Source organism: Calypte anna, chromosome 13 (assembly GCF_003957555.1).
Source record: "Calypte anna isolate BGI_N300 chromosome 13, bCalAnn1_v1.p, whole genome shotgun sequence".
Taxonomy (NCBI): domain Eukaryota; kingdom Metazoa; phylum Chordata; class Aves; order Apodiformes; family Trochilidae; genus Calypte; species Calypte anna.
The window spans coordinates 11,465,298-11,485,969 of record NC_044259.1 but is presented as its reverse complement, the minus strand read 5'-3'; the positions used below and the strand labels follow the sequence as shown (position 1 = coordinate 11,485,969).

The 20,672-nt window shown below is 48.5% G+C and overlaps 1 protein-coding gene across 2 annotated transcripts; it reads left to right on the top strand.

The window, feature by feature from the left end:
• The first annotated feature begins 1,683 nt into the window (after nucleotides 1-1,683).
• CSF1R (colony stimulating factor 1 receptor) lies at nucleotides 1,684-20,649 on the top strand. Of its 2 annotated transcripts, none has more exons than XM_008501879.2 (21): nucleotides 1,684-1,839; nucleotides 6,277-6,522; nucleotides 7,325-7,609; nucleotides 8,140-8,276; nucleotides 8,952-9,111; nucleotides 10,099-10,288; nucleotides 10,990-11,105; nucleotides 11,214-11,334; nucleotides 11,696-11,886; nucleotides 12,254-12,366; nucleotides 14,395-14,521; nucleotides 15,011-15,115; nucleotides 15,424-15,534; nucleotides 15,785-15,947; nucleotides 16,485-16,582; nucleotides 16,700-16,818; nucleotides 17,538-17,660; nucleotides 17,784-17,895; nucleotides 18,151-18,250; nucleotides 18,831-18,936; nucleotides 19,279-20,647. In XM_008501879.2, exons 1-21 carry the CDS (start codon nucleotides 1,791-1,793, stop codon nucleotides 19,408-19,410), a joined length of 2,904 nt encoding a protein of 967 aa, XP_008500101.1. In that variant the 5' UTR covers nucleotides 1,684-1,790; the 3' UTR covers nucleotides 19,411-20,647. The 2 variants fall into 2 exon arrangements, with proteins under 2 accessions (XP_008500101.1, XP_030315109.1); XM_030459249.1 differs by having other exon boundaries at nucleotides 1,708-1,839; nucleotides 19,986-20,649.
• The last annotated feature ends 23 nt before the right edge of the window (nucleotides 20,650-20,672 follow it).

Below are 20,672 nucleotides of genomic sequence, written 5' to 3'. Positions count from 1 at the left end.
CAGGAAAAACTGCTGAGAGGAAATCTTCTCCAGCCAAACTCTACCTTTCCTTCTCTCTGGACTCCCTTATGCTCTCCAGTGATCCTTCTGGCCAAAACCAAGTGCTCCCTCCACATTCCCATGACTCTTAGTCATCTCCAGCAGCCAGTTGTGCTCTCATCTCCTGGTCTGAAGAACTGCCCTGCTCAGAGAAGTCATTTCCCCTCCTGTTTGCAGAGGGGTAAGGGGCTCTCCTCTGCCTGGCACCTTTGAGTTGGAAGTACGGATTGAACAGCCACCTCAGTGCAGACGTTTTGGAAAAGCCCATCTCTTCCTGCCCACATTTTGCAGCCCGTGTCCCTGCCACCTGCAGCCAGATCCAGCTAAGACAGAGCCCAACAGCTCACCCCAGGCTGAACCTTCCACCCCTGTGCTTCCCAGCACTGCCAAGGGATGGATGAACCTTCCCACCCCAGAGCTGTCGTGAGCCATCATCCACTTCTGCTGCAGCTGGGGTTATCTACAGATAGAGCAGAGAGCAAGGGGCACCCTGTGTCTGAGCTGTCCTGCAAACATTTTGCTGACTTGGGAGTCCCTGCTAGAGCTGTTTTGTTCAAAGTTCCCCTCACCCCCTGTTTTGGAAGAGGCACAGTCAGGGGAGGGTTAACAAAGTGCCTCATGAACGGCTCCCAGCTGCCTTCCATGATGTGAATTAGGACACAGCTTCAAAGGGCCTCCCCACCAGCTGAGGGGGGTGGGTGGGATTTTGGGGAGGAGTGGGTTTTGCTTGGGTCCTGTGGCTGCTGGATGGTGACAGAGCTGCTGTGAGCCCTGGGCTTGCAGGTACAGGGAGAGGAGCAGAGCTGGGATAACCCTGTGTCCCCACAGCTGGGGACAAGGAGGGGGCTGCAGGTGGGACCCAACTCCTCTCCGTGCTGGGGGAGGCAGCAGGGGTGAGTGATCCACAGCTGGGGGAGCTCAGCCTCTGCGCAGGCCTGGAGGAAGGCTTGAGGGAGATCCTGTGTGGCCACAGAACCTCTTTCTGCACCAGGGATCACCCTCTTGGTTAGAACACGGTCATTTGTCATCTTCAGAGGCTTCTTCCCACCTGGGAGCTGCCCTGAGCTGAATCAGCTCTGTGGGACCCTTGTGTGGAGTCGGCCATCTCCCTCTGCGGGCCCTCGGGACGTGCAGCCAGCAAGAGCCCCTGAGGTAAAACTTGTCCTGCTGAGGTAAAATGGAGTTCCCTGACACTGAGGCAGGTCCCAGCCTGGCTCTTTGTGTCCCCAAACAAGTGTGCAGCAGTCCTTGGGGGTTTGGGTGGCAGTAGCCAAGGTGGATCAGGCTTGTCTTGAGCGCTGGCATAATCCCTGCCCGTGGCAGGAGGTTGGAGCTGGATGATCTTTAAAGTCCTTCCCAGCCCAAACCATTCTGTGGTGCAGTAGCCTTTGACAGCCCTGAGGAGTGGTCTGGGGCTGAACCCCTCTCTGAGGAAGGGTCTGTGGTAGGAGGGGGGCTCCAAGAGTGGAGGGCCTTGCAGTGGGATGTGTGCATGGCCCCTTCTCAGTCAAAGGGGTTTGTCACCAGGGATGTCTCAAAGCATTGCTTTTTTTTTTTTTTTTTTTTTTCCCTTCCATTTCAAAAACAAACAAAAAAAAGGGAATTTCTTAACTTGTGGTCAACTCGGAAAGGAGAAGCTCCTGGTGAGGGAGCACTGGGGACAGTGCCCACAAGGAGAGGCACCCACTGGTCGAGAGGATCCTTCAGCTGCCTCCCTGCTCCAGGCTGGGGGCACCACAGACCCTGGGGACATGGGTCCTGCTCTCCTGCTGCTGCTCACCACAGCTGGCAGCTGGCAAGGTAAGTCCACTGGCCCACCAAAGCCTTATGGTGTCTCCATGTCACCCTGGGGTGGGTTTGGTGTGTCAGATGAGGGTTTCTTGGGTGTCTGTTGTCAGTGCTCCATCCCTTCTCGGGCAAGAAGGGGTGACAGCCTCAGTGGGGCTTGGGACAGGGCAATGCTGAAGTTGGACTGATGAACGCTTGGCTCTTGGTGGTGGAGGGTGAAGTTGGGCTTCACACTGTGTCTACCAAAAGCCTGCTGTGGGCTGGGGCAGTCCTGGGGCTACTTCAGGAGGCAGTCACCATTCCTGTGGGCAGGCTCAAGGAGCCTCAGCATGAGCAGGGAGCAGACAAGTGGACATGATTGCTCCATGGCACAGCAGGGAAGAGACACTGGTTTGGATTTTAGTGCAGGCTTGGCTGTAGCAGCTTCCTGAATACCATCCAGAATTGTTTGTCATTACAGAGGGAGGACAAGGGTGGAAAGGGGATGTGTTTCTAGTCTGTCCTGGCTCTGGAGTCAGTGGTACTTTGGTCTTGTTCTTTGGGCTGCCTGCAGCCCTGCCAGGATAAGGCCAAAGGATATGGAAAGCTGCATGTAAAGTAGGGAGATATGAAATAAAACCTTCCCACTGTTTGGGTCTGGGCAGGGGCTAGGACAAAGGAGAGGTTCAGCAGAAATTGTCTCTGAGAAGAACAGCCTCTGAAGTAAGTTTTTGTCCAAATTCAGCCAAAGGTGGAGATGCTCGGGCAGCAGGTGGGAGAGTCAGGAAGGTTGGCTGCATTGGCACCTTTCAGTGTGCCAGGCTCCAGATGTCCAAGTTGCTCTTTTCTGCTGCTCTGTTCTTTTACACTAGTGTTACACCTTGTGATGAAAACAGAACTGAGGCAGCCAAGGAGGGAAAAGTGAATATGCCTGGGTTTTGAGGCTGTGGAGATGACGAAGAGGCTATATCCCATCAACCTCAAGATAGAGTCACTAAGCCTGCTTTGAGGTTTGCAAGCAGACAGAAAACCAGTATTGCTAATCTTGCATGTTAAGTGCTGGCAGCATCTCAGATCTTACGTGATGCTTTCCTTCATTATTGTTTCATTATTTTTTCAAGTTGGCCATTTTCAATAGCTTTGAGCTGAAGCCTGACTCAGCTTCTCATTCCTTCTCCTACTTCTTGACTTGCAAGTGCATCTTCTGAGGGTATGCAGAGTTGAAGAGGTATAATCATTGTGATCTGGACTCCTGCTGGGAGAGTGACAGGGGCTCATATCCCCAAGCAGAGGAAGGATTTGAAACCTGATCAGCTCACATTAGTGTTCTTGGCCATCCTGAGACAGCTTCCTGGGGTTTCTTTTTTCTTCTTGTTTTGGATGAATCTAAATGTCTGAGGTGGAAGCCCCCGGTAGAGATTTAATAAGTATCTTTTTCCCTACCTCCTGCTCTCCCCAGATACTCTAGGTGATTCTGGGGAAAGTGTCCCAGAAACCAAGCTTCTTCTCTCCCATCGTTGAAGAGGGAGCAAGAGGAGCTCAGACCTGATGTGGGCACCTCCCTGGGCCGGATTTTGGCCCAGTTATACTCCAGGACCAAGTCAAGGTCCTGATGATTGTCTTCTGTGGTAAGGCTCTCAAGTCCCTTTCCCTTGCTCTCCTGCACTTCTCCTTCCTCACTATTTCCTAACCCTCAAAGGAAAGCAATGTTTTGGCTGGCATGGGAGAAGCAGGGACTGAGCCTGCAGCTGTAACTCTAGGTCATGGTTACACAACCCATGTGTGGTAAAACCTTTGGCCAGCAGTTACTGGCAAGGCTGCGGAAGCTGCTGGAGAGCAGCAGAGAGACATCCTTGGGCTTCGTGCAAGATTGCACCCTGGTCAGCAGGGAGAGAGCCTCTTCCAGCAGTCCTGCTTCCCCATTCTGGAAAAGGACCCACTGGTCTGACTCATCCACCAGCACACACAGAGTGGGTGCTTGGGTGGCCTTCACCTGGTATTGCCCTGCATTTAGTGTCTCTGCCCCATCTGTCCTCACCTAATTTTTGTGGTGGTTGTCATTGATTGGAGTCTCCAGTGATAGCCTGAAGGCTCCTGGATTCCTGACTGTTATGGAGAGCACCTACCCTCAGCTTTTTGTGGCCATAGCATCTCAGGAGTAACTGGAGGCTGATGACAAGAAGGACACAGAGTGACAGTGGCTCTTGTCTGTGTTGGTCTTGGTTTTGGCCATAGCAGGACCACATGACAACATAGTCTTTTCCTGCATCAGTTTGAATGAAGTTCTGAATCAAAGAGCTTGGCTCCCTTTCTGAATAGGGATGTGAAGGGGTAGCTAAAGCAGAGATTAGGTGAAGGAGGAGCATTCAGTGATAAAGAAGTAAAAACAATAGAAATGTGTCAAGCCCCTCTAGAAGACACAGCTTGGCAAAATAAGAGGAACGTTGTACCTCAGATATGTGGAAAATGTGTCTTTGCAAAGGATCCTGGGATATGTTTTTTCCATTCTGGAAATAAATGAGGCTTTTCTTCTTTCCACAGAAAGATAAAAGCATCATTAAAATACTCAAACCAAACAAACTAAACAAAAACACCACAAGGGAGATAAAATGTCAAATATACCATGCTCCAAAGCTCCCTGATCTCTTCTTCTTCCCACAGGGCCAGTAAGTTTGATCCAGGCCTTGTTTGGGTTTCCTCTGGGCAATTGCAGTGTTGTCATGCTCCACAATGCTCTTCCAGGCCCTTCTTGAGCCTGGTACTCTTGATCCTTCATTGCACAGAAGGAGGCATCAGCCCAAGACTACTTGAATGTTGCACAGGCTCTGGTGTTACAGTCCTGAGCACAGTTGGTAGCACAGGACACACATTTTAGGACATAGACTTCCTCACCAAATAAGCTGTGAACAGGGGTGGATGAGGATGGGTGTCTGCTTCTGCTGGCTGTGTTACAGGCACAGTGTCCAGGGCAGCACCTGGAAACAGGTTTGCTTTAAACTGCTTTTCCTTCTCATGACCATAAGCAGCCTTCTTTCTTCACCCTGCAGCAAGGGCTGGAACATCTGGCCACTTCTGCCCTTTCTCCTGATGGAGATGGAAGTGCAGCTGGAGTAATGGTGTTGCTTTGTCCTCTCCCACTTCCTGATGAGTTAGAGATTTTATGTTCATTTGGACAACAAATCTTTTAACTGAAGAGGTCCTGTGAGTCCAGACCAGTCTGCGTCAGAGTTTGAGGGATCACAAGGACAAACCCAGCCCTTGTTTCTGCTGCCACCACACAAGAGGAGCATAGCCTGCAGTTGCCTGGTGTACAAAGAGCAGCAAATTAAACTGGGCAGCTACTTTTATACTTAGTGCTATTTGAACCTGGGTGTGTGTCCCTTTAAGAGGTGAGAATGGGTTAGCAACTGGGAAGGAAAGCAGAAGTGGGAGAATAGCCCTGGAGAGGGGCCAGAGTGTAGTGCAGAGCCCCCTGCACACAGATAGCCATTTGCAATGTGTTTCCTGTCCTCCCAAAAGGCCTGGCATGGGGTGGTGGTACTGCTTCTTCCCCAGCCCTACAGTACTGATTCATTTCTCACTTCCCCCCACCCTAAATATAGGTGGTGACTCAAAGAACTTGCTGACGCAGCAAAATGGGAAAACTGTTTCCCTCTGACTCCATGGGCTGGAGCAGGACCCTGGTTCCCCTTTATTCAGCCAGCAAAGGAGCCACCTTCCAAGTAGGGTTGGCATCAGAAGTCCAGCTGGGGTGCAGTGCTAGTGTCACCATAGCCTGGTGCTCTGTACACAGATAACTGCAAACTGTGGGCTTTCATGAGCTGTTTAGCTTTTCTGTGCCTCAGTTTCCCACCCCCCAATATAAATAATGATGGCAACTTGCTTCATAATGTATTGATGGTATCTGCAAGGAAAACACACTGTTTGACTCAGGCACAAGCTCTTGTCATTCAAAATCCACTGCCCAGCAACCAAAAAGCCAGCCTGCCCAAAAGGTATGCACTGACCTCCTGCTCTACAGAACTTTTTCCTGTCTGTTCTAGGCCATCACAGCACCAAAGCAACAAAAAGATCCTCCTCCACTGGACTGGATTTCAACTTCACCAAATGGTGCTTAAGCTGAGTTCAGGTCCAGCTCTGCCATAACAGGAAAACTGTTGGAAGAGGCAAAGCCCAACAGGAATAATTTCCAAGCTATTATTTGGTCTAATCAGCTCCAGATTATTTTTTTCTGTATTGTGTTCATATGTGGGGTTCTGTCTCTTCTTTGAAATCCATTCCTTGGAGTATCAGGCCATATTGGTCAGGGATGGAGGATGGCTGGGGTAATGCAAGCCAAAGATCTAGTTTGAATCCCAAGCCCAGTCCCTTCCTGATGTTCAGCAACTCCATGCTCAGCAGTATGAACTCCAGCAGAGCATCATTAGAGATCAGGTTTGCATCCTCACTACTCCTTTTTTTCCTCTGTAGGCTTGGCATCCCCAGTGATCAGCCCTGACCTCCCTGCTCTGGTTGTCAATGTGGGTGATCCAGTGACCTTGCACTGCTCAGGAGAGTCTCAAGTGGAATGGAAAACACGAAAGGAGACATTCAGCAACCACACGAGCAGCACTCTCAGTATCCCCAAGGTCACTTACAGGGATACAGGCACCTATAAGTGTGTTTATGTCAACAGCAGTGACAATGGCATTGCAACCATGCATCTGTTTGTGCGAGGTAAGCAGTGGTTTCCCTCTTCCCATGTAGATGGCCTCTTTCCAGGGAGCACAGCCCTTACACAAGTCCTCTCTATGGCTGTGGTGCTAGGTGTGTTTGGGGGAGCTGTGCAGGCTCCCACTGAAACAGAGGCTCACCCACAACCATGCAAGCCCATATGGAACGGGGATAACAGCTGAATCACTGGGGTAGAGTGCAGAGCATCTGCATATCATGAATATCTGTCTGGCCTGGACCTCTCCCTCTGTTTACTTTGGGTTCTCTTCCTGCAAAAATAGGTATGAAAGTCTTTCCTGTGTTGTAATGAGCAGTGAGATCTGGGAATCAGAAAATGGTATTGTCAGATAAGGGAATGTCACATCAATCACATCTTCATGATGTGACCTGAACCCCAAACATTCTCTTGCCCCAAAAGAATTTATGCTGTGGTAGTTTCACCATGTGAGTTCACCCCTTCCCTTGTACCAGAGATACTATCCTGGGCAGGGAAGCTGTGGGGGCCTGGTGAATAAATCTGCCACTGTGGTGAAAAGTTTGATCAGAGGTAAGCATATTTCTCAGCCTTTCTTGCCCATGTACATCTGTGAGCTGATTGCTGTGCTCTCCTCAAATGCCTTGGCTGGAATTGGGCTTTGTCATGTGAGGGTTTGGAGTCTGAGTCAGGCTGGCCTTGAGCAGAGCTGCCCCAGCATCAACCTCCCACTGGGCAGCCATGCTGGAGACTTGGCTTTGCTGGAATGTGTTTCTCAGCTTTGATGCATTTTCTGATCCCATTCTCTGGCAATCCTTGTGTCCCCCCCAGATCCCAGTAACGTGTGGTACACCCCAACTTTCCGGATCTCTGTGACCAAAGGTGGTGATGCTGAGTTCCCCTGCCTCATCACAGCCCCTGAGTATGGATCCAATGTGACTCTCATAACAGATGATGCCTCTCCTCTCACACCTGGAACCAACTATTCTTTCAGTGCTGAGAAAGGAATAACACTACACAATGTGCACAGCAAGCAGAAGGGCTCTTACCGATGCCAAGCAGTGGTAAATGGAAAAATAGAGCAGTCATCAAGAATAAGACTGATTGTGGAAGAAGGTAAAGGACTGGGGTTGTGGCTGTCCTCAGGGAGACAGCAATAGCTCAGCTGGCCACAGTAGATAGTCAAGGAAAAGTTCGTTACCAGTGGTAGGAAAGATGTCCTGAATTTGCAGTCTTTAAAGGATTTTTAATGGAGGCAAAATTCCATCAGCTTCTCACAAATTGGCTGCTTCATGTGGGACTCCATGAGTTCACCAGTGTTCAAAACTTCAGGCACTATCACAGAACACAGAAAGAAGTCCCCCAATCTCCCTGATGTTCTGCAAGTCCCCAGGCCCTGATGCTCAGAATATGACCATGACAGAAGGTTCATGTTCCCTTGCAACCCACAGTGCTGCCTGCTGTGCTCTCCCCAAACTGTGCTGTTTCCCATAGATGTGTGCACCAAAAAAGAGTGATGATGCATAGAGAAGGAGAAAGCTGAGGGTAAAAAAGCTGAAGAGGATGGAAAGGAGAAGGTAGCATGGTCCTGGGGAGTCTCACATGGGGTCACAGGATTGAATCTTTCCCTGCTTGCCTTTGTGTAGCCCCGGAGAAGCCTGTGTCAGTGATGATGGACCCTATGGACCATGTGAGAATCGTGGGTGAACCTTTCACAGTCACTTGCAGAGTAATTGCTCCTTCCCACAAGTATGACATCAGATGGGTGACAGCAGCAAAGAGTGTAAGTTGTGTACCCTCATGAGGGGACAGAGCTTTCCTGGAAACTGGGAGGCATAAGGTGGTAAGAAGTCACTTGCAGCAAAACCTTGATCTGCCCAACCAAATCTGAGTATGGCCTTGGGATGACACAGAGCTGAGAAACACCTGCCCAGTGTCAGGATCTTGCTGCCAGAGAGAAGGGAAGTGTGTTGTTTCAGCTGAGTTCTTTGAACATGAGAAACAGCATCTTCAAAGAAAATGTTTCTCCACCCAGCTCTGACAGAGTTTATAAAGCTTCAGGACACAAGGTTCCACAGAATAAAGTTATGGGTAGAGAAAAAGAATGCGTTTCAAAATCTCTCTTGTGCTGACCTTTAACTGCTAGATGGTTAAATAAGGTTTGTCTTATTATATCTGATGCCTTCAGTAAGGAGCTGACATACAGGATGTGTTTGGATCTCACAGTATAAGGAAAATTTGCAGTTAGGAGGCCATGATCCTCAGTGCTGTGGAATACCTGCCCTGAACACCTGGGTTTAATGGGCCTCTTGGTCACCATACAGATGGCTTTCAGGGGCTCTATAACAAAGCTCAGTAGCCCAGAACAGGGAGGGGGGTGGGTGTTTTTGTTGTAAGTACTCAGCTCAATCCTTTTTCCTTTCAAGAATGTGCCTGATGTTCCCTCCCTGCCTGACAGGTCAGGACAACCAAAAAGCCCAGCTTTGAAAATGAGAACTACTACATCAGCGACACCCTGTCTGTCCCAGCAGTGACCATGGAAGACAGTGGGAAATACACTTGTATAGCTAACAACTCAGCAGGATTCAGGAGTGCCTCAACAATGCTGCAGGTAGTAGGTAAGTACTTCCCCAAAAGACCAGGAAAGGGTGGACTGAATCAAAGCCTTGAGTATTTGTGGCTTCTGCCTTCATATTTTTCCTAGTTTTGTTGCTGGCAGCATTCTCACTTGTGCCTGAAGGCTCAGATCTGAACTGTGGAGCTGCTACAAAAGGAACAAGTGTTCCTTTCATGTCTTGAGGGACTTTCCCCCTTTTTTTTTTTTTTTTTTTAATTCTGGGTGAAAAATTAGAAAGCTTTTATCAATTTCTGTGCTTATAAAGAGATTTAATGCAAAGAAAAAAATGGAGTAAAGTTATGTCAAAGACCAGGAAGGGCTGCCTAGAAGAAAGTGCAAGCCACAAGAGCAGAGTGTGGATCTTTGTCTCTTCCAGTAACAGATACACATAAGAGCACTCAGGTCTATTTTGTCCTTGTTTTTATCTGAAGATAGAAAATTCATCCTTGCATCTCCTAGGCACCCAAAGCTGCTGTATACCATAGCTCTGAAAGAGGGCTTGGGCTGAGTTGTTTCCAGGTGAGATACCAAGAACTTATCTGAGGGGTCTGACTTCTGCAGTCTTGGCCTCATCACCTAAGAAGAAATTCTTTACAGAGAGGGTAATCAGAAACTGGAATGGGCTGCCCAGGGAGGTGCTGGATTCTCCATTCATGGAGGTTTTTAAGAGGAGACTGAATGTCTGGTAACCATGGTGGCTGTGAATCAAGAGTTGGACTCTTCCAACCCAGATAATTCTGTGATTCTTTTAGGATGGGGCATGTAAAGCCTCTTTCCCATGAGAGTTTACTAAGATTTTCTAGCTCTCCTCAGACAGTTAATCCAAGCTGCTATGGCAAAGAAACTTAAAAGGACTCTTTTGGCAACACAATCTGTGTAATGCCTCATTCCTCCTGCCCTTCCCCATGATAGTCCATTTATAAAGCTGATTTGCGGTAGTTTTGGGTCTCTGGACATGCTGATGGTGATGCTCTCCTCCATCCTGCAGAGAATGGTTATGTGTACCTGACTCCACTGCAAGCCACCAGCCAGGAAGTCACTTTGGGAGAAAGTCTGGAGCTTCAGGTCTATATTGAGGCTTACCCAAAACTTCTTCTCTGGGGCTGGGAGCACACAAACCCCTTGAAGAACTCTAGGAATACCACATTCAAGGATCAAATGATCTCTGGAAACAACTGGTATGTGCTCTCTCTTCTACACTGGACATGGCATGTTTCCAATGATGGTTTCCTTGTGAGACAGGCAGACTCCATGCAATAGCCTGTGGGATCAGAGAAAAATGGTTTTACAGAGGGGAACTGTTCTGCCTTCAGCAAATTGAGGCCAAAAGGAGACGAAGGGGAAGAGAATAATTCAATTTGGTGGGGAGTTCAGGCAATTCCCCTTTCATTTTCTTAGAAACCCAAAATAATCCACGAGAGGAGGTGTGCTACTCAGCAAGCATGATGGCTTTAGGGCAAACTCCTTCTTGCTTTGGGTTCTGAGAAACGAGCTGGGGGCAGAGGGGTATGGGCACTAGGGGCCATGATTTGATGGGCAAAGAAATGGGAGGAATAACTCATTCTGTCACAGGCAGGAAGATCAGCCTCCTCCAGCCTTTCAAAGGCAGTGATTTAGACTTCAGACTTTCTGAGCATTTGCCCACCAGCAGCCTTTCAGAAGTGCTGTGCAGTTGGTGGCAAAAGGTCTTTCCTCTAAGATTAGAGGAAAGAGATCCTCCCTGCTTCTCCTGAAGTATCAAACAGCAGATTCTCCTTGTGGGCTGGGATTGGTGTTAAACCACTTCAGGCCACAGGGAGCAGCAGCCTTTCACTGAGCAGGCTGTGTGAGTGTTTGAGTGTGCTGAGCACAACTTTCTTCAAGGTGTGAATTCCCTCAGGTACAACAACACGCTCTTCCTGAACCGTCTGCAGGAAGGAGAGGGAGGTCTCTATACCTTTCATGCCCTCAACAGTGAGATGAATGCATCAGTTACCTTCAGTATCTCTGTGAAATGTAAGTATCACAGGGGTCCTAGGTGTTTTCTTGCTGCACACAGGGAAAGTAAATCAGAACACAACTGTTCCTCTGGTCATAGCACTCATTTATTTGCCTTCCTGACAGCTCCTCCAAGGGTCTGCAAAATCAAGGTGCCAGCCAATGACTCCAGCATCCTCCAGTGCATGGCCATTGGCTACCCTGCCCCACGTCTTGAGTGGTACCAGTGCCCCATCTACTCTGACAGGTAAGAAATGCCTGCAGAGGCTGAGCATCTTCAACATGGGTGCTTGCCCACAGGTCTGAGGCTCTGCAGAGCACAGGCTCACTGAGCTTTGGTCTGATGGGAGGAAATTGCAGCTGCCTGTGCAGCCCCATTCAAGGAGGGAACTGCTGCCACAACACAGCTGTAGTAGTTAAGGCTCTGTCTATACAGGACTTTAATGTTGAGGGAGAGAGATCTTTTTGCTGGGCACAGAGTACCATGTCTCAGAGCTGTATCCCTAATTTCCAGTGTCTCCTTTCTAGTCTGGTACAGGCACTTCTTCACTTATGAACAACTGTGCTACAGAGAAACACTCATTCTCTCCTCCTTGGTGTTTCTGCAGATACAATGAGGACTACAGGTTGCTACTGAATGACTCCAGTCCCCAGGTGGTGAACATGTTGCCCTTCCATGAGGTGGAAGTGGAGAGTGCCATCCCCTTCCAGGAGCTGGGTGACAATTTCACCTTCTGCTGTGTGGCCATTAACAGAGAGGGGAATGCTTCTGACATGTTTCATTCACTCACCATCACCAGTAAGATTCAAACTGGTAGCTGGGCAGAGTGCAGGGGAAATAGAGGGCTTTTGGTGGCTGATCTTCCTGTGTGTATATTCCTACTGTCTTGCAAGAGAGGTGGACTAGATTCCACAAGCTCTCTGTACTCCCAAGGAGACGGGAGGCTTTGGCATTTGCCAGTCCTAGGAACCATGTAGGAATTGCTGGCTGGGCAGAACTACCTCAGTTCCCAGCAGCTCTTGTGGGTGTCTCTGAGGTCACCACTGGGTTGTGTTGCATACAAGGGAAGCCTAAGTGAACAGCTTAAGAGAAACATTAAAAAATTCTTCTAGACATAGAATTGCAACAGGAATGCTTTACTCATCCCCATTTTTTCCTCCTCCAGGAAACATCATGGCCCCACCAAACAAGCTCTTCAGCCCCATTCTCTACACCTGCATAGGCACATCGGGCCTGCTGCTCCTTCTACTCCTCTTCCTCCTCTACAAGTACAACCAGGTCAGATTCCCTGATGGATAGCAAGGGCTGCAGGGCCTGCCCAGCCTCAGAGCCCACATTGCCTCTGCTGTCAGCCAGGGGCAGGAAGCAATCAGCTTGGACGCGCTAGGCAAGCCGTCTCTCTCACTTCCACTGCCTCCAACTTCCCCCAGGAGTTTCCTCCTGCAGGGCAAGGCTCATGTCCCCAGCTCTCCCACCCTGGTCCTTCAGCCTTGTAGCCCAGAGGTCACTGTGGCTGTTTCTCAGTGCCAGACAAAGGTGCTTATACTGTGCTGTTAATTGCAGCTGGCTCTGCTTTGCTCACCAGGAATCCACAAACCAAATTAAGGAGAAAAAGTGATTTACCACTTGCATCTACTCTTTATTCTCCCCTGTGCTTTATAAAAAGCTGTCTTTATGGGGTAACAGGGTGATTTTAGAAGGTGTTTATCTTCAGGATGACTTGGTCACTATTTTTATACAACAACTTGCCCTGTTTTCTCTGTGCATTTAACTTTCAGCATTTGAATTCCTTCTCAGTTGTTTCCACAAACTATACCAATCAGCAGTCACCTCTGCTTTGTCAGTGGGCCAAAATCTCCTGTTTTTTCAGCTCTTCTTTTGGCACTCTTCCTTTGACAGCCCATTACAGGCTGCAAATTTTGCAGTAGAGTTCTGGTATTGGTTGTCAGAAGATCCATCAGAACCCTCTCCCAAACAAGCATCTACAGCTTTGCAGGCAGAGATGAGCTCTCTTTGGCCAGTAGTCCAGAGAGAGGTGGATGGATGTGTAAGCAAATCTCTGAAGTAGCTTTCTAGGAAGACCTTGCAAGCCCAAGAGAAGAAAATTGTTTTTAAAACTAGTCTTACCTACCTCTGCCATGGGCTGCTTGAGTCATGGCAGACTGCTGCTCTGCTAGGCTGATTGTGGAGCAGAAAACAGCAGTGCTCAGAAAGCAGGCAAAAACAAATACAAAATGTGTGGCATTCTTTGAGGGACCTCCACCAGAAACTGTGCTCTTGGAGCATCCTATCTGGGCCTTTTTGGACAGCCTGCATGGGCACAGATGTTCAGCTCTCAGGAAAAGGAAATAGAAGCAGTGTGGGGGAGGAAACAAACAAACAGATGCTTTGCATCAAAACTGCAGAGCTGTTTGTCCTTTGTGTCTGTGCTAACCTAGTTTGGAATACCTACCCATACACTGCATCCTTCTCTGCAGCTATCCAGGGGAAGTGGTGAGGAGAAGCATTTCAGCACACATCTCCCTGTAGATGGGATGTGAGGTGATTCATCTCAGCCATGGTCACCCCACCCCTGCTTCCCTGTGTCTGCCTGGATGGACCTGAGACCATTTTTGCCACACTGGGGTTCCAGTCCTTGCTTCTCCTTGCACAGGAGCAAAAGCTGCAGACAGAGCTCTGCTGCTAAGCTACTTCACTGCCTTTCCATGTGTTTGTGCTCCCAGCCCTGGTCCTCTCAACATAAATGACAACACTCAGCACAAGCTGGCAGCTGCCTCTGCCCATGAGCTTCTGCACTGCTTCTCTCTGCCTTACCTGGTTACTTCTGCCAGGAGATTCAGGGAAAAGAATAAATGCTTACTTCTCTTTCTCCATTTCTTGTTTTCCCCTGTAAGGGAAGGGGGGCTGGACAATCTCTGCTGTTCTGCTGTGCTCAGCAACCCAAAGTACCAAGGAAGGAGACACAGTGGGGACATCATGTCCCTACTGACCAGCTGGGTACTGTCAGCCCCTGGTCTGGTGCTGGCTCTGCCATCCCAAGTGAGGGTAATAGTTGCTTTCAGTGAAAGAGGCAAGAGCATTCCCATCAGTCGTGGGTGACAGATTAGAAGGACTTTGTAACAGCAAAAGGCCCAGGCTATTCAGACAAAGGCTCTGTCACTCAGTCCAGGTTCAAAGGAAGAAATATTTGATGGGCCAAAAGCCAACTCTTCTCTCTTCCTGCAGGGTGAAAGCTGGAGTGCATGTGAGGACTGGGGACACTCAGGACTTGAGGGACATTGAATAACTGAAGTCTCTTCCTTACAGAAACCCAAATACCAGATACGGTGGAAGATCATTGAGGCCTGTGAAGGGAATAACTACATCTTTATTGATCCAACTCAGCTGCCATACAATGAAAAGTGGGAGTTTCCCAGGAATAACCTACAGTTTGGTAAGAGAACTTCCTTATTGCTTGCCTGGTGGCATACAGTTCATTGCAGATCTTAAACGCTCCAGTGAACAGAGACAAAGCAATTAAGTAATATCTAAAGCTGCATCCAGACATTACAGAAAGATCCTTAACCAGGCCTTGTTGCCCTTTTCCACACAGGGTGGCAAATGCTGGGATATAACCTCCACTGCTCTGAGAAAGGTTGAGAGGATCACAACCCTCCTTTTGCATCTGGGATCATTCCCAATGCATAGAGCTGGCAAGCCCATATTTGAATGGGGCCTTTTTCATACAGTCTTTGCTCACAGTAGAGTTCCCCACAGATGTTAACCAGTTCCTGACTAAGCAATGTGTTGTTTTATCTGGGCTCAGTAGCAATCCCCTCCCACCAGACATCCTCCTCAAGGCTGTGTGCAGGAGAACTGCAAAATTTCTTCCTACAAAGCATCTTGAGCATGCTTTTTTTTTTTTTTTTTTCCCTCTCTGCAGGAAAAACTCTTGGAGCAGGAGCTTTTGGAAAAGTGGTAGAAGCCACTGCTTTTGGCCTTGGCAAAGAAGATTCGGTCCTCAAAGTGGCTGTGAAAATGCTGAAGTGTAAGCCCAGAACAATGTACAAATGCTGAAATCCCCCAGGCTCCTTTGGGCAGGATATAGTGTGTGTTCACCAGATGTGATGGTGCTCCTAGGCTGCAATATCTACTTTTTTATGTTTCCATTACAAGCACTGGGTGCTGGAATCATGCTGCTGTCACATTTGTGGACATGTCTGGCCAAAGGCACAGACAAATGACAGTTTCTTTTCTGTCTCTCCTTCTTGTTCCATCATTGTCTACATTTTTTTCTGTCCTCTTTCCTCTCCCTCCCTCCTTCCTTCACACAGCCCCTCTCCTCTTGTCTTGCAGCATCAGCAGACACAGATGAGCAGGAGGCTCTCATGTCTGAGCTGAAGATCATGAGTCACTTGGGACACCACGAGAACATTGTTAATTTGCTGGGAGCATGTACCAATGGAGGTAGGACCCTACAGCCCTGCTTCCCCCACTGACCCTTCCCATAGTGTTGTCACCCCTCCTCAGTCTCACACCAGAGGCAGCTGATGTGCTCATCAGCCTCTTTTGAACCTATAACTTTGCAAGGGCCCATGGAGTGGCCCTTTCTGGACAGGTGCAGGATGGGTTCTGCTGAGCCTCCCAGGGAAAGCAACCTTTAGGACAGGTCACAGTAATGTCACTTCTTCATGAACCCTTTCTGCCTCTCTTCCAGGCCCAATCCTTGTCATCACAGAGTACTGTCGCTATGGAGATCTGCTGAATTTCCTGAGGAAGAAGGCTGAATCCATAATTATCCAGGATTCTTCTCTGGACACCTCTTTAGACAGCACTGCTGACTACAAAAATGTTGATGTAGAGAAGAAATACATCCGGAGGTAAAAGCAGAGTTCTGGCACTCAAGGGCAGAGCAAGGCTGAAATATTCAGAGGGCTGTGCTGGGGAAAGAGTAAGAAAGATCAGAGGTCTGGGGAAATGCAGAATACCAGCACACAAAAGCCACTGCAGATGGGTGTGTTTAGACTTGGTTGCAGCTCCAAGCTCTTCAAAGTCTGTGACAGCAGTCATTGAATAACCCACAATAAATCCTGGTTTCAGTCCAATCTGCCCTCCCACAGTTTTGAATGAGAATTTTTGGCTTCCTGCACTGTTTTTTAAGACAAGAGACTGAGCACTCCCAATCAGACAGGGACAGTCCCCTGACAAAAGGGGAACAGTATGTGGAACTCCATACCCCAGGGCATGTGGGTCCCCCTTTGGAATCAGTCTCAATGCTGACTTGCCCTTAAGCTTTCAGCTAAGCAACTTCCTGCTGGCAGGGGTGTAGTTTCTTCTCTCAGAGGATGAGGAGAAGGATTGAAAGTACTGCTGGAGGGTTACTAACAGCCTTCTTCCATCTGTTTCATCTGACTCAGTGACAGTGGCTTCTCAAGCCAGGGTTTGGAAACCTATGTTGAAATGAGGCCTGTGTCATCATCATCTTCAGCATCATCAGATTCTGTGCTAGCCAGAGGTGAGTTAAAGGCCCTTTATTGTGGTGACCCTGTCTTGCTTAGCAACAGGGGACCAGCATAGCTCATGTGATCAGCCAGGTTTGCAGGAATGCTAACAATTTTTCTTTGAATTTCAGGGAAAAGCTCAGAGGAAGATGATGAAACCAGGGAGGATCTCCGTCCCCTCAATCTCTCTGACCTGCTACAGTTTTCCAGCCAGGTGGCCCAGGGCATGGCATTCCTTGCATCAAAGAATGTGAGTGCCAAGAGGACAATTGTCCTCTGTTGGAAACAACAGTCCAGCCAGCAGGCAGCATCCATCCTGACCACATAGGGCTTGGGATGTTTTTTGAATGAGGTGGCCAAGCTCAAGCAAGCTTTTGCTGGGAATTTGCCTCTTAGTTCCATGTTTGGTTCAGACCTGCTGGGCTGCAGTGAGCAGTGTTCCCCCAGGAGCCTTTGTCTCCCATGGAAGGCCATCACTGCAGGGGATGTCCATCTTCTAGTCTCAAAATTTTCTGCCCAGCTTTTATATGAGGTCAGGAACTCCTGATGTGAAGTTTCTTGCATTGGCAGTGTCCCCACTGCCCCAGGGACAAGGAACTGAAAGTGGCTGTTGAGCTGTCTGCCAGAGCTGGCTCATTTAGAGTACCAGAGTCATTATATGATTGTTTCAGAGATGAGGGCACTGTGTCAACAGCCCCTGGCTCGGAGCCTCCTCCCATGGGGAAGATGATGGCAACACAAATTATTAAAGGATATAGCTTGAAATGTCACCATGCAAATGAAGTGGTTGAAATGGAGCCCATGCTTCTTGTGCATGACAAGATGCCTCTCACAGGGGCTTTTTAAGCAGTACGTGTTCCTCCTGCCCCTCTAGGTGTTGTTTTGGTGGCAGGCCCAGGCTGCAGGGAATTAGCTGGGACTGCTCAGGGACATTGGCTTGGTCTCAGTTGGATTCTCTTCTCCCCCCAGTGCATCCACCGTGACCTGGCAGCCAGGAACGTGCTTGTCTCAGATGGACGAGTAGCCAAGATTTGTGACTTTGGCCTGGCCCGTGACATCATGAATGACTCCAACTATGTTGTAAAAGGCAATGTAAGTAACTAAAACAGGGACAAGAGAAGGTGTAAGGGTGGGGCATGCCTGGAGCACAAAGGACAGGATTGGGAGCTTAAGCTGCCAGCTTGTCCCATTCTGCAGGGCTCTTTGCTCTTCCAGGCCCGTCTGCCCGTGAAATGGATGGCTCCAGAGAGCATCTTTGACTGCATTTATACAGTGCAGAGTGATGTATGGTCTTATGGCATCCTTCTCTGGGAGATCTTCTCCCTTGGTAAGAAAGAAGCAAGCTTCTAAACCTCTTGTTTTCCGTGGCTTACCACTGCCCTAATGTCTCTGCAGGGAAGTTTCTAAGAAAGGAGTAAGGTTGACAAAAATTTAGGTTTTATCAGAGATATAAACCACAATTATGCTTCCAGAGGGGCAAATAAAAACAACAGATCCTGGACTATTTGTTGTAATCCAGAGCTCTCTGAGCATGAGTAGCACTGGCTGCAGTGTTAAGTGAGCTGATCTGATCCTGTCACAGGTAAAAGTCCATATCCTGGCATGGTGGTGAACAGCAAATTCTACAGCATGGTGAAGCAGGGATACCAGATGGCCAGGCCTGACTTTGCTCCCTTGGAAATGTGAGTGGATGCTCTGACATGCACATAGGGGGTGACAGGGTGGCTGGAGCTGCTGCACAGGGGGTGGGCTGGTAGATGGCACAAGGACCTTGGTCACAGGTCTGCCTGCTGCTCCCAGGCACATCTGCCCTTGACTTTTAGGTTAGATCTTACCAGGCTGCTCTTTCCTCCTGTAGGAAATCAAAACCTGAGCAGTCAGTTGTGATGCTCTGTCCACTGTTTCCTCTGCTTATGGACAGGAAGATGGGAGAGCTCCTGTTACATGTCTACATTCCTGAACTTCATTTTCAATCAGCTACTTTTAACTCTAGGACTATGAGAAGACAAGCCTGAGCAGGCTACAGGGAGGAAATGACTTTAAGTTTTTTAAAAAAAAAAGTACGGGAGGAATAAAGCTCCTTGGTGATAGATCAGTTTACTGTACCCACTTCACATGCACTGACTATGGGTTTTACAGACAGGAAGATGAGGGACTGCTCTGTGTTTTGTGCCTCAAATATAAAGTGCTGCAGGGGAGAGCCTGGGGCTGCAGCTTTGTAGCAGCCCAGTGCAACCCCCCTGTCCCTGTTTGGCTCTGCAGGTACAGCATCATGCAGGCATGCTGGAGCCTGGAGCCCACACAGAGACCCACCTTTGACCAAATCTGCTGCTTTATTCAGAAAGAACTGGAGGAGCACAAGGAGCAGGTAAGGACCTGTGCAGGGGAGAAGGGAAAGGTACTTTCTCCCAGTGTGGAAGTAGCTCCTGGACAATTTTTCTGTAGAGGTCCCTTAACTGATGGGAGCAGTTTAGTGTTCTATGGGCAGCAATACAGGGAGTGATAAGACTGCTAGTGCAGGAGCTGTGCCCTGTTCCCCTGGATGTGCTGTGCTGCCCTGTGACCAGCAATCCAGCAGTTCCACCAAAGCATGGGCATGCCTGTCCTGCCAGCTAGCCATGCCCTGTTGCTAGCTGGTCACCTCTACAGAAATAGATGTCCTACATCCTTGAAGGGACTCTGACACACCCGGGGTGGTTTTGCTTTCAAGGACTACATCAACCTCCCCTCCACTGCTGAGGAAGACAGTGGCTGTGATACCTCTGGCTGCTGTGAGGAGTCCTGCGAGCAAGAGGAGAGTGGTCAGCCCCTTCTCAAGAGCAACAACTATCAGTTCTGTTAGCTGGGACCACCACCCTGGGGTAGATTCCTGTCCTCCTGGCTCTGCAGAGCACATGGTTCTGCTCTGCCCTAGGACATGGACACCTTCTGCTTTGGCTCTCCTCTGTGCTTTCTGAAGTGTGAGTTTTACCAACTCCCTTGCTGAAAGGTTGGTGCTGGAGTGACTCAACACCACGACAACCTGGGGGTTCCCAAGGTCTTACCTCAACACAGCATAGAGTTGCTAGGATGATAACTTGCTCCATCTCTGCAAGGTACAGGGAAGTTCTGCACTGTTTGCCTCCCCACCTCCCAGAAGAGACTGAGGTGTTTGGTTTTCATAGCATTTCTAAAAAAATAAATAAAAAAGCTGCAGCCAAGTTATAGACACTTCCAAAAGTCACTCATGTGACTGAACCCTTGTTCTATGAGCACTTCTTGAACCAAGTGCTGAAGCTGAAACTTCCACACATGAGCAGCAGCCCTGTCTTGGTGGTCCAGCTCTCTTCCCTTTGTCAGTCTGACCCTGGATGGTGCAGAGGCTTTAGCTGTATCTATCATCAAATAATGCATTAACCTCTACATTTCCTCATGCAGCCTTACCTCTCTGCAGCTGATGCTTCTGCAGGGATTGAGTGAACGAGCTGAGGTGACAACCCTAGGGTTCTGTGAACTTGCACCCCAGTAACAGGACAGAGGGACAGTTATTACTCAGGTAAAATACAGAAGTAACCAACGCTCTTCCACATAAGCACTGAACACAAACACAACCCAGGAAATAATGGCAGCTTAAACAGGTCTGGAAATGATCAAAATCATTCAGAAATATGGTAGGATGTTATGTAGCAATTACTGCCTTTGTCATGATTACAGCTGTGCTTTTGTATATATTTGCCTGAGTTTATTTGAACTGTACTACTGAGGTGATTTTTTGTTTTTGTTTTTTCATAAGCTAGGGCCTCATCCTATTAGTACTTAGAAGTAGCTAAAGAGCCTTCTCAACTTCCCCTGTCTTAGTGGGTGAAGGATGAGTATTCTACATAAAAACACTGACAGAGCTCAAGCAACCTCCTGTGTGGCAGGTGGCTTTTGTCATATGAGCAATTAATGGTGGGGGCCACCCCTGATTATATTAAATCTGGTTTTATGCTAACATGAAGTGATTCATTCCTCCTTACTAAATAAAAAGCTAATGCATTTCTATCTTTCAGCATTATAAAAAATAAAATAAGATGTTTAACAAAATGAGTCTCTTCCAGGACATTAAGGACTGTTCTCAGAGGG